Raw genomic sequence first — 12705 nt, forward strand, 5'->3', positions numbered from 1 at the left:
CAAAAAAGTTTTGAAAAGTAAATATCCAAAATAAGGCAGGCAAGATCAAATCGAACCAATATTTTTATTTTGAATGAGCTTCACACCCCCCCAAACAGTTGTTTACGCCCCCGTGTGAGGCGAAGAATGGAATAAAGAATATGGTAATATCGATTTAAATACCCAATATAAAATATTTTGGATCTTTTTTACAAAGCTATCGCAAAAATCCCCCCCCCCCCCCCAACGCTCAAAATAAGAAAAATAGTACTTATTCAGTTTGGGTTAGGGTTAAGAACCCAGAATGCGCTGGAAATTCGAAATTTCAAATCATTTCTAATCCTAACCCCTAATTACTAAGTTGTTATTTCAAAACGTGGCGGGGATGTTTCTCTCAAATCTCACAGTTTAGCATCAGTGGTGGGGGCTTTGTACAAAAGATACAAGATTCTATCCCACCACGATGCCACGACTAGAAAACGATAATTTATCGTGTATATAACAAGTTCATTCGGCCTGCAAACCGGTCATTGTGCGCTGAATGCACACTTACACAAAATTGGTTGCCATTTCGATGGATATCGTGAACTGTGTTCAGTATTCGAGACTACCCACTATCTACTCATTCTATTGCATTGCCAGCAATATGCTCACCAGAGAATTCCAGTCATTCGCTAAGCTAGAAAACTTCAATTGTAAATGACTTTGTAGGGAGTATTTGGTGACATGGATGTGATTGAGATACGAAATGAACCTATGGATTGGTTTGTTATTACTTATCGATTTTAATCGGTTAGTATGTTGATAGGTATTTGTCTGTTTGTATGTCTGTTTTTCAGTCTGTTTGTCTGTTAGATGCACGCGATATCTCACGAACGCGAGATTGAATCTGATTTTGCATGTGCATTCATCATATGTCGGACCAGAAGCCTATTGATTTTGGACGAATTATGTCGTATAATTAGCGAGTTATTAATTAATTAGTGATATGACACACGGTGTCACTATGGAGTAAGAGCGCTGTTTTGGGATCCTCTAACCTTTGATCGATAAGTCTTCGGTCTCCGACCGATATTCTCGTTTTGTTGTTGTTGATCATGTTTTGTTAGTATGCCTTTTTTTTCTTCTTCTTCTTGTGAAGCATCGCTTTTCTCATTAACTAATAGAACGAGAGTATCGGTCAGAGACCGAAGACTTATCGATCGCGCTTTCGTGAGATATCGCATGCATCTAACAGACAAACAGACAAATACCTATCAACATACTTATCGATTAAAATCGATAAGTAATAATTGCTTTTAAATTTTTAGTGGAAATAATGATGTATATGTAAATGTATATGGAATAATTTGTTATTATTGAATTGTATGTAAGAATTTTTATTTCGAATTGGGTAATGCCGCAAAAGACTACTGATGTTATAAGCGCCATAAAACATATTAACAACAAACAACAAGGCTTTATTAAAATATTTATCACGATGACCAGCATTTATCTTTTTATAAATAATATTGTTTTGACTCGAACACCCGGACAAAGTGGGATTAATTTTAATGGAAATGGATATAAAATTCGAACGGGGCACATTGGAATAAATAATAGTTGATAATGAACACGTCAGACTTGAATTATATAGATTCTAATCTCCCAGGTGTTGTAAATTTTATTATTGGACCTCCCATATGCACACTTTGTATGGGGCCCACAAAGCCCATGTACATATCTCCAAGAAACATGACCAATGTTAGATCCTTTTTTATGTGAAAAAATACTCATTTAAAATTATAGATTCGTGAAGGAATTATTGTGAAATAAATATAAAAAGGTATTTTTAAATCGGTGTTAATGGCAATGAAGTGACGAGCAATCATTGAGTGCAAGTTCAGTTTATTTAGATATAAACTGCAACGCAACTTAACAAGAAATATGGAGACGAAATATTGACGGCGAATTGTATTATCACTCAATCATTTCCATACATCATTCAATGCACCTGGGTACTGAAAGCCCCAACTCATCGTGACAAGTATTTTCGGAACGTTCATAATTGTTCCAGTATTGAAACCAAGCTTGAAAGACGTGTAATTTGATTCCCATTGTTCGCAGTTGTAACAGGAGACAGATTAAATACGCGTTGACGTGCAATTTAATTAGCCTGCAAGAGGTCAATTTTATACATTCTTTGATTTGAAGATAAATTTCAATATTGCAACTAGGAGTTTAGCAAACTTTGTTGGCAAAAGGCAATTTATTGCATTTTGTTTCAGTAGTACTCTATTGATTTAATTCAAATCTACATTTACAGTGAGTGTTTTTCTAGAAAATCCTGTTTTTCTTATACATTACACTGGCAACAGGCCAGTTTGCTTCAACTGGAATTTTCTGGCACTTATAATATATATGTATGTGGTACTACCTAAGCGATAATTCTTATATGGCTGTGTCAGATCAACAGATACCGGTACGACGCAGTTTATCCATTTGTTCATATTCTGCTCGTACGGCAGGCCCCAATTGGCCGAAAGATATATGCTTGGTAAATTTTGACTAACTGCAACCATTTGAATAATGTTGAAATGTACCCAAAAATATATCACCCAATCTCGTTTATCTCTGACCACCACATTTAAATCAATTTTTGGGTACTTGCAATACTGGTTTCTCGCAAACAGGCTGCTCCCCTCTTTTAAATTTTATGCCGAATCGTGAACGGTTATTTCGTAACTGAAGACAAGGCCGGTAATCAAATGTAGGACCTGTACATGGCATCCCACAATGAATATATGTGTGCATATACATTTAAATATCTCAAGTGTTTGCTCATGCCTCTTGGCAAACAGTTTATATAGTCTGCTGGTGTTAAAAGCTTTGTGCCGGTACTGTAGCAATATAGTGTTCTTATATTGTAAACATTATATATGCTGTTTGTGAATTAGGATCGATGATAAATTGAGATTGGTGTTGTGATATATCCGTGACCCGTACTAAACATCAAATAGTTAGATTTAAAAGTTTTAAACATTTCGCTATGTGCAATTAGCTCGCAGCCGGTCCGTGGCATCCTTGGTGCAAAACGTGTGCCGAGTTTGACGCACACTCACTCAAGCGCTCGTGGTGAAATTCAATGTCACGTGTGACTGCATTTTGCGTCTTCACAGAGATTGGTGGATAGGATAATGTACAGTATTTTGGTGGACATTTCAAAGAAAGAACCTTCATAGGATAATTACATGGTGTATTTCAATGGCTAAAAATCCGTCGAGAATGTTCTAATAGGCAGCGCGAAGAAATGCTTAGTCACTTGTTTATAGCGGAAGAGGGCACGGGAGAAGGGAACATTATTTAGATTCAGAAGACGGATAAGATCTGCCCAGTCATCTACTATCTGATAGGCGCAATAGGCAGATGTTGCGTGACGTACTAGTGGAGATCTGTCAAAAACCTCAGTAGTAGCTGTTTGTAATGGAGATGTGCGTTTCATCAGCGAGGCCAACTTCGTCTGACCCGTAATTAGATACATGTTATTGTTCGCAGTTGTAATAAACGAAGTATTACATATACGGAGATGTGGAATTCAATTAGGCTACAAAAGGCCAGTTCGGCTTCACACAGCTGGCAAATTGGAAGCGACTCGGAAGACGACAGCATCAGCGAACAAACTTCGAGTTTTCTACCGAATATCGAACAACGCCAGAGTGTTTGTGCCGGAAGGCAAACAAGGAATCCGTCAAACGCCAGTCTGATGCGGGTTTGTTTTATTTTCAAATCATCAAGTGTGTATTTCGTAAATAGGAAATAATAACTACGTTTTTTACCTAAGAGCTTTCATATTTGAAGTTTGTCGAATAGGCAAAAATGATATAAAATGCGGTTGCAATAGTTACGCTATATTAATGTTTTAATCCCAAGCCAACGATACAATGCAAAATACTCAATCAAGCCAAATCAGAAGCAATTTCACTCTTGTATATATTGAAAATGCGAATGCTTCATAAATTTTAATACCAGAATGAATACTGCAAAGCTTATATGCTCATTTGGTCTTGAATTAAATAAAAGAAATTCATATTCTTCAACGCCGAAAAACTGATCTTTTAGATTAATTGTTTTGGCTACACAAATAGCCCATATAAGCTCTATATATTCCTAAAATAAGTGTTTAGTTTCACTTTATTCTGACATGCCACATCAACTTATTTTTGATTTTTCGCTTTATAATACTATTTTGAGATAATTACTGGTATTTAATCTTTCTGTTGAAGATTTCATACCCGAAGGCGTAGTTTTACATTTAGTACATACCAAACGTAGATTTTCACACCACTATTTGCTTACATTATCAAAGCACATGTTTGAATTATTTCAAATACTGACCCATAAAACAAGATTCAAATGCAACTTTTATACCAAAAATGTACATATTGTATATGTACCACACATACATCATATGGTGTGTCATTTTCCTTCCAAGTATTGTAATGCCTCTATTTTCGCTCAGGCTGTGCTGGGAGCAATGCGTTTCAAAAAGCGTGATTCTAAAACCGGCGTGTCCAGTGAAAACGAAACTCCTGTTTCAAGTCGAAGATCGAAAAGTCCAGGATCAAAGCGACAAGCATGGAGTAAAAGTAGACAAGGCGAGGGTAAAACACATCTTGCATTTTGTTCTTTCTTTTACGTTACTTTTTTAAAACTTTTTTATGCATCTCATATAGTTCTCAATGTTTTTATTTGGTTCACTGAGCATAAAATTACTTCAAACATGTTGATTTTACTTCCGACCCAAATTTATTTACTTAAATTAGAATCGTTTTCGTGTGATAAATCTATAAACACCATAAAAAATAATTATTTTACTTTTTACCATCGCTGTTTTACATCATTTTAATAATAATAAAATTTTCTAGAATAATAAAGATCTTAATATTTACACGTATCTTATTAAACGCCGAATTCGTAAATAATTGCATCTTGAATTTTATTTGTGAACTCAAAAAAAAACGTCTCTATAATTTTTGCAGTGCGTGACAATTCTTCTATTGGTTTACAAGCAGATGAGAGTGATATTCTGTGTCATGTTTCTGATGGACCATTATATTTATTCAAGGTAACGTGTCTAAATCCTACTAAATAAAACTTTTTCATCCCCGATTTCAATGTTTCCAAAACTTGAATAAATTATAATTTGAAAAAAGGTTATAACATAAATGCAACATTATGCAAAAATCGTTTAATATTGGTGCAAAATGAGTAATATGGTGGATTTCATCAATACATTCATCACATCCATTCACATCAATACATTGTTACACTTTTCATCAATTTCGTTCTGTAACCAGTAACAAATATTAGAATAATTTCGCCAAGTTTATTTTCCTTTTCTTCGAAATAATACATAAAATTCAAGTACTAATTTAGAAAATACGATACAAATAACAAAACTGGAATGCCAATTATGAATACCATCAAACAGGACATTTGGGTCATTTAGTGATCTTCTCCAATATTCAAAACGTCTATTATTCATTCTACGTTCGGATGTTAGAAATCCGTTCATGCAAAATTATTACGTAACAACAAAAAAGATACCGGTCGGCCATGAGTTTATTTATAAAAGAGGGAAGTAAAATGACGCTTTTCTGTGTTTGATTCAGTTCATAGGTGTCCGTGGTAGAATATATAAACACATAAAACATTTATTGGAACTCGCGGTATTTTAAACATCCATACAAATATTTTCTCCTATTCTTACAACATATGGTGAAATTTTTTATTTAAAATTGCACAAACGCCATTTATCGATCTGTTTAGTTTAGTTTTTGCTGACGCCGAGAAGTAGGGATTTCTCTTCAATTCATTGGCGACGTCATCGTTCACGAGAAACGATTTTTTATTTCCTAAAATCAATAATCAAGGTTTCTATGAAAACATATATATCAGAATCCATTTACCGTGAAATCTTAGTAATTTTAATGTTGTTTTTCAAATATTCCTGATGCACGTGCTTGGATCATGTCATAATGTAATAATATCGAGCGTAATCATTCCCAAACCATTTCCGTTTTTGGTTCATTACGACTCTCAAAGATGGAGCAATCTCTTTTGAGCGATCACAATATTATTGTTCACATCTTCGTAGAAATTATTACTGGCATTTCCACAAAAATGTTGGTGATATTTTTATCTAAATCACATGTTAATCCGACACGCCATTTTAAGTTTTTTTTTTCAATGAAAACGTGACCGAGAAAGATGCTGTGGTGTCGCGGCAGAAGTATTTTCAAAATGCCATGACGCCAAAACAATGGCTCGACGACGGATAACAAGCAGGTAGCATTTAAGGTTTCTCACGAGTGAATTGACTCATATGTCGAATATGCCACTTTGTACGATCAACATATGCCACTTTGTACGCACAGCCGGATGTAAAATTTTCGCAAGTTTGGTGGCGATCTTCTTGTGTATCCATTTTATAGATCAGAAATTATGTATTGGATTTCGTTTCCTAATTTTTAATAATAAAACATTTCGAATAAAAAATAAAATATACTGTCGGTTGCTAGCAGTTTTATAGAAACTTTTCATTTGTCGTGAGTGCGCGTCGATCTCAGCTTCCAGGCAGAGATTAATGGTTTAAGACTCATTTCCACCACTGTACCCGAGTGTACGTAGGTTTATAAATAAAATTGACTGAGAAATATTTTTTCACGCTATATAATCGCTGTAATCTATATTGTGCGTTTCCGGCGGAATTGTGACAAGGGTCCAATATTTTGCTGTGATCTTTCACGCAGGAAGCCCCGTCACTAATTCAAAAATGGGAGATTTTAGAAAACACACCCCGCCACGTTTTAAAATGAAAAATAAAAATTTATCCAGTTAGGCTTAACTTCTTTACTAATTTTACTGATACCTGGATAATAACTAATTTCGATTATATATTTTGAGCAGTAGCGAGGGTGTTTTTTTGTCGGTGGCTTTTTACAAAAGATCCGTTTGTTGAATCAAGATCGTAGAATATTGAAATGTCAAATGCTCTATTTTTGTTGTAAGATTCGGTTACTGATTCAGCGTTAGTTCTAATCCCATGTGGACGACTTTTCGCTCGCCGTTACCATGCATGCTTCTAGTCGGGTGCGGCTTCGTCGATTATCATCGTCCATGCAGAATGGGGGCTATTACCTTGCCATCTATTCTCATACCTAGGTAAGAGTCGACTTATGGACTTTATGCTTCCAGTCATTTCCTGTCACAATTTTACTGCTTGGATTGAGAGTATCATATTATTATATTTACAAGTACTGCTCCCGTATCTATAGGTAAAAGTGAAGCTGAATCGTTCAATTAAATCATACCAATTAGTAACGATTGAAACTAATTTTCAACATTCCAGGTCCATTGTTATTACCATCCACCTGGGATACATATTCACCGTTACACATGTCAACCACATCCTTCCGTATGGATAGATGGTTTATATTTATTATAATGCGACGTTTATTTTCTACGTTCGCTCCGAACAATAAAATCGAACACTATCATCTAGCGATATATATGTTTCTACTATTTTTGAAAAGGTTGAATTTTTTCCGGTTCGGCTCCTATACAAGCACTCACTGATATCTGACGATATGTAAAGAGCCATCGCGACCAAAATGAAAATAAAAAGGCCATAGCCATATGTCAAAACGCGACGTATTATCGGAAGATTTTCGGGTATTTGAATATCCAACCAGTTAGATGTCCTGGGCACACGACACTGTTTGCTGTGATTATCCATTGTAGATACGGTGCTATGACTCTCATTGTGGCGATCTAGAGCGTTTGGTTCCCCAATTTATTTGTGATATATATATGTCGTACTGCGTATTAGTTATATAGATATTATTTGAGCTCTAATGGTATATGTCTCGCGCTCCTTCATATCAAATAGAATCTTCTGGTCTACGACATTTCCATTTTTGTAAATATTGGAATTTACATTCATGGTACAATAGGCCGCCCAAAATAAGGTTAAAGATCATTAGATTTATATTGATTCAAGCACAAGTGTTCATTTACCATATGGTTACTAAGTATAATGACATATCTTATTTTATAATTCAGAGATGAGGGGTAAATCATTATTACCGACATATATTTCGAATGGTGGAGTGCAAAGTAAAGTTATACAGGTTGTTTATAAAGTATTTTAAAAAGTTAGTCAATTTTGAAGTGACTTTATGGAGAATATGTGTACTCAACAACATGTGTACATGTTTAGTTCAATAATATGTAGTTGATATATATCCAGTGCAGGAATACAGTCCTATTCTAGTATCGAAATTTGTATTACAATTATAAAATCTAGTCTACATATGGTCATAAGGTTACATTTTAGACAAACATGAAAATATTTAAGTTTTTATTAAATTGATTATCGGAGGTGAAGTTTTATTCTAGTATTGAAAGCTGTATTGCAGTTCTAAAATTTAGTTTTTATATAGTAAACGTGCATTTGATGTAACGCTCAATGGTGAGTAACAAAATGTTAAATATTAGATCAACGTTAACATATTTACGTTTATACTTGGTTGAAGCTCAACCTATTTAATGACTAAGAAGTTAGTTGTGAGTAAAGTCGAGTGTAGCGAACGACAGTTTTCCGTCATCATATCAAATCATCATTTCTGTATAAAAGCTACACGCCACGTAGGATGTAATTAGTTTTATTAGGTTGATTTTTAGCTTTTGAATTATTAACCTTGCTTCAGAATTCATTGAATACGTTTTTGGCCTCGGGTTTGAATTTTCGTCGTGAGTCTTTGAACGTAAGACAGTTTGATACTTTGTAATGTATATTGTAACATCATTGCGTAACTCTTGGAAACTAACACATATACAGTAGTGATTTTGTATACTTTAAAACCGTTCTATACCCTCTATACCGTATGCGAGTAACTATCAATAAAACTCGAGTTATTGCTTCTCTAATGCTGTATGCTGAACCATGGCCTCGATGGCTTAGTGCAGAAATGTGCAACAATTTTTGTCGGCGGGCCATATAACCAACTGCAGACATCTAACTGGGCCACACAAAAAATGCGGAATGCGGCTATTGCTCAGCCTCACGGTAATAAATGCACCGGACTAAACGGCGAAATATTTAACGGCGCGTGCGGTCGCTCAGCAACCTGAACAATTTTCCAGTTCGTTGACAAATGATTGCCCTCCGTAGCTAACCAACTGTAACTAAGATGTGGCTGGAGTCGCCTCCGATCTGGATATATGCGTCTAACATCGGCCTGGTGCCAAATTTTATTTTCTACCCTAAAAGTTTTATGTGGATGGTTGTACATTGAGTATGAATTGTGCCTTATAATTCGTACATAGAGGTTGCTTGATTTAATTTTTCTCATCAAATAAAATGATCGCTCAATTTAATGTTGCATATGACAATATAAAAAAATTTAATCGCTGCAATTGTACAAAAGCACAGCTGAATGATATGGTGATTTATTTTTATAATTACTGTATATCAATTGAATTTCCCCGACTTTTATTATTACTTTCTCTCCCAAATCATATATAATGATTCATATCAACCTTGTTGGTTAATTTATGAATGGATAAGCTTTTCTTTGTGCATATTGCTTTCACTTATTTCAATTTTTTATTATTGACTCGTTTTTAATCTTGGTGTCGCAGACTTGTGATGACCATTCCTGGTCCTTCGCGACTTCCTGTCAATTGCGATGAAATCCGTTACTGTATTTGAAATGTACTGTAATACTGAATTTGTATTGTGATTTCTTGCACGACGAAATAAACTTATTGTCTATTGTCTATTGTCTATTTAAGGCAGCGACAAGAGCAACAAATTATTTATGTATTTTTCCCATGTGAAGGCCTTTTTTTAAATAAACTGTCGAATCAGGATTTTATGCTTGATGGGGAAAAATCTGAGTATGACAAGGGCCATACTAAATGGCTTGGCGGACCGGACTGTGGCCCGCGGGCCACCTGATGCACACCCCAGGCTTAGTGATTAGGACGCATGTGTTGGCGTCACAGGTTGAACATTTCAGGTCCAACTCCTGGGTCAGGGTGTAACGCGTCATGTGGTTGATTCCAAACTGACCCATTTTCTGTCTCATTATATCCTTAACTTGTCAGTTGTCCTTGTCAATGTGAATTTGTGAAATCATTCAATAACATCGAACACTTGTTTTCAGTATTTTGTACTTTATTCCTTAGTCATTGTTGTATTGTGTTATATTCTCCTAGAGTCTTTGAAATTCCAAAACCCATACTTTTAAATAATATCAGCTTCATTCGTTCAAGGCAATCTACGTAAATCTTATCAAGATCGTCAAATATTCATGACCTATTTAGACAATTGCGTCTCTTGTATTCCGACGTAAGCGTTCAACTATTATTGTCTTATCTTCTTTGCAAAAAGCTTTTCATAGTACATAGTCATGCTGATAAGTTCACTTTTAATTCAAGGTAGCGAGGACTTGTAAAAATAATCGTAAGTTTGTCAGTGCATTTGTGTGTAATGATAATATATTGCACAACGACGATAAGTGTACCAACGTAAGTATAGGTCATTTTGAAATTCTGGGATTTTTGATAGCATGTATGAAAATAGAATAACACGATAAGCAAGTTGATCCCAAATTCTAAACTGTTATGTACAAAAAGATTTTGCGACAAAATTTGAATAAAAACCAAAATGTCTTGTCTTTTATATCATTTCGATTCTTGTTGTGCCCCTGTACACCACCTCCTAAATTGAATATTTATCAAAGTTCCGGATCTGTGAATGGTAAACCACGCCACCGGATACTCTAACCACAACATGCCCTATCGCAAGCAAATTTCGTCCGTGATTGCCATCGGGCTTAAAAAGAAGAACAAGGTAATTTATTATGATTTTTTTCATCAGACGTAATCAGGTAGATTACTTAACTCGATTTGAAGCGATAAGACAGCCAGGCAATAGTTGCTTAATGAAACTACCGTAGTTTTTAAATCGGCCATGTATGGTATTTTTTATTCATTTTAGAATCGGTATTTGATGAAAAGACTATTACTTTTATTTATGCCAAAAACTTCTGTGAGCTCTATGAGATTCGTTCTTGTGTACGATGACGTCATCAAAATTAAAAATTGCGCACCTTGTGGCGGTTCCGCGTTCGCGTTAGTTGATATCTGGTGGTCAGGCGGAGTCGTGAAGACTGTGCTACCGGTAGTCTACTGTGACAGGTTGCATACCGTACTTCTCTGTTTTGGTCGTCGTGCCCATACAGTTATTTTCATTCAATAGAGTAGATAATTTTCTTGTTTCAATAAAGTCAGATGCGTTTTTTTTGCATAATATGTAGAAATTATTGAAATTGATAGGATTGCACTAGTATATATGTCTTACTTTTTTTTTTATATATAGGATGGTAACGTCATAGCATAAGCGTAGCATTTCATATTTAAAACAAAGGAGAGGAAAACGGGTAGGGTGGACTAATTGCGTCTTGACTTGCGGCTCTCGGATCGAGTACGGCGAAGCCATATAATGTGGACCCCTGCACAATATTCCTTTGTTGTAAATGATATGACAAATAACTTTAGGCCTACTTTGGTGGTTATTCTAGAGGGGCGAATCATCGTTCTATAATATTGATAATATATATACTTGCTGGCCGACATATAGACATTATTAAAATAGACGTTCAGTTGCAAGTGAATCACTTGGACATATCTGTGAGATGTACGTTGCATTTTTAATGTCAGAATGAACAAGAACCTGCGCGTTGTCTATACTTTTAAAAACGTGATTCAATTTACCAAAATTTGAATGTAGTTATTAGCGTATTGCAAAATATGCGATTCTTGATTGGAAAATAGACAACAATGTCTATTTTCAATACTTAGTTGATATTGGATTATAATCAATTACTATAAGATGGTAAGAACTTTTACAATGCCCTTTTACTTCTGTAGCGTTCAACGCTGTAGTTAAATGTCCCCTTACGTAAAAATAAACGCGTTGACTCACGTCCGCTCTAAGAAAGTTTCAAGTTACCTCAGATAAATTAATGCGAAGATTATAGCTCGTGTTCTTGTATCAAAAGTATGCAGTGAATGATGTTTTCAGGTGTATGTTAGGTGCTAGAGGCACGGCCATCCGCTCCCCCAGGGGGCACGACACAAAGGCCTTCAATCGGTACGATTTGCAATGTTCTACATTAATTTAAAGTTGTGATTTGCGTAATTTGTGGTTTCAATACATTTATTATTTTGCTTTCGTTTAAAATAAAATATCCTATGGTAACCAGGTAAAAGCAAAATTAAGGTATTTTTTTTTTATATAAGATTAGGGGCACAAGTGTTTGGAAGGGGGCACGGAACATGGAAGTTTAAGAACTACTGTCCTAGGTCGTGCGAAAAAGTTTGCGTACCTGGTATAGACTATACTTAGACTAGTGATTTTCATCTTTTTTGTTGAAACGGAACCCGTATGAAACATTGCAGACGCTCTAGTCTAGAAAAACCATGTGCAAAAGTTTAGTTATATTTTATTGTCCGGATTGTATAAACCAGGGTGGTCCAAACCCAGGCCCGCGGGCTACATGTGACCCGCCGCTGCATTACCTTTGGCTCGCGTCAGATTCGGAGATTAATCAATAAATCGCATTTCGTGTTGTTTCGTAATAAAATTAATCAGAAAAATCTTCTGACATATTCTTA

General features: G+C 35.3%; 1 protein-coding gene across 2 annotated transcripts in view; it reads left to right on the forward strand.

Annotated features, from left to right (window-relative positions):
• Positions 1–3153: 3153 nt before the first annotated feature.
• The window catches only part of LOC120345020 (transient receptor potential cation channel subfamily A member 1-like), a 32316-nt gene continuing 22764 nt past the window's right edge, over positions 3154–12705 (forward strand). Inside the window, exons 1-3 of one of the 2 annotated variants that reach the window (XM_039414385.2) lie at positions 3154–3727; positions 4478–4619; positions 4998–5083. In XM_039414385.2, the coding sequence (XP_039270319.2) occupies positions 3545–3727; positions 4478–4619; positions 4998–5083 (411 nt within the window). In that variant the 5' untranslated portion in view covers positions 3154–3544. Of the gene's footprint in view, positions 3728–4477; positions 4620–4997; positions 5084–12189; positions 12214–12705 lie in introns of those variants that run through there. The other variant, XM_039414389.2, reaches the window with a different exon arrangement.

The sequence above is a fragment of the Styela clava genome, chromosome 5 (assembly GCF_964204865.1).
Source record: "Styela clava chromosome 5, kaStyClav1.hap1.2, whole genome shotgun sequence".
Classification (NCBI taxonomy): Eukaryota; Metazoa; Chordata; class Ascidiacea; order Stolidobranchia; family Styelidae; genus Styela; species Styela clava.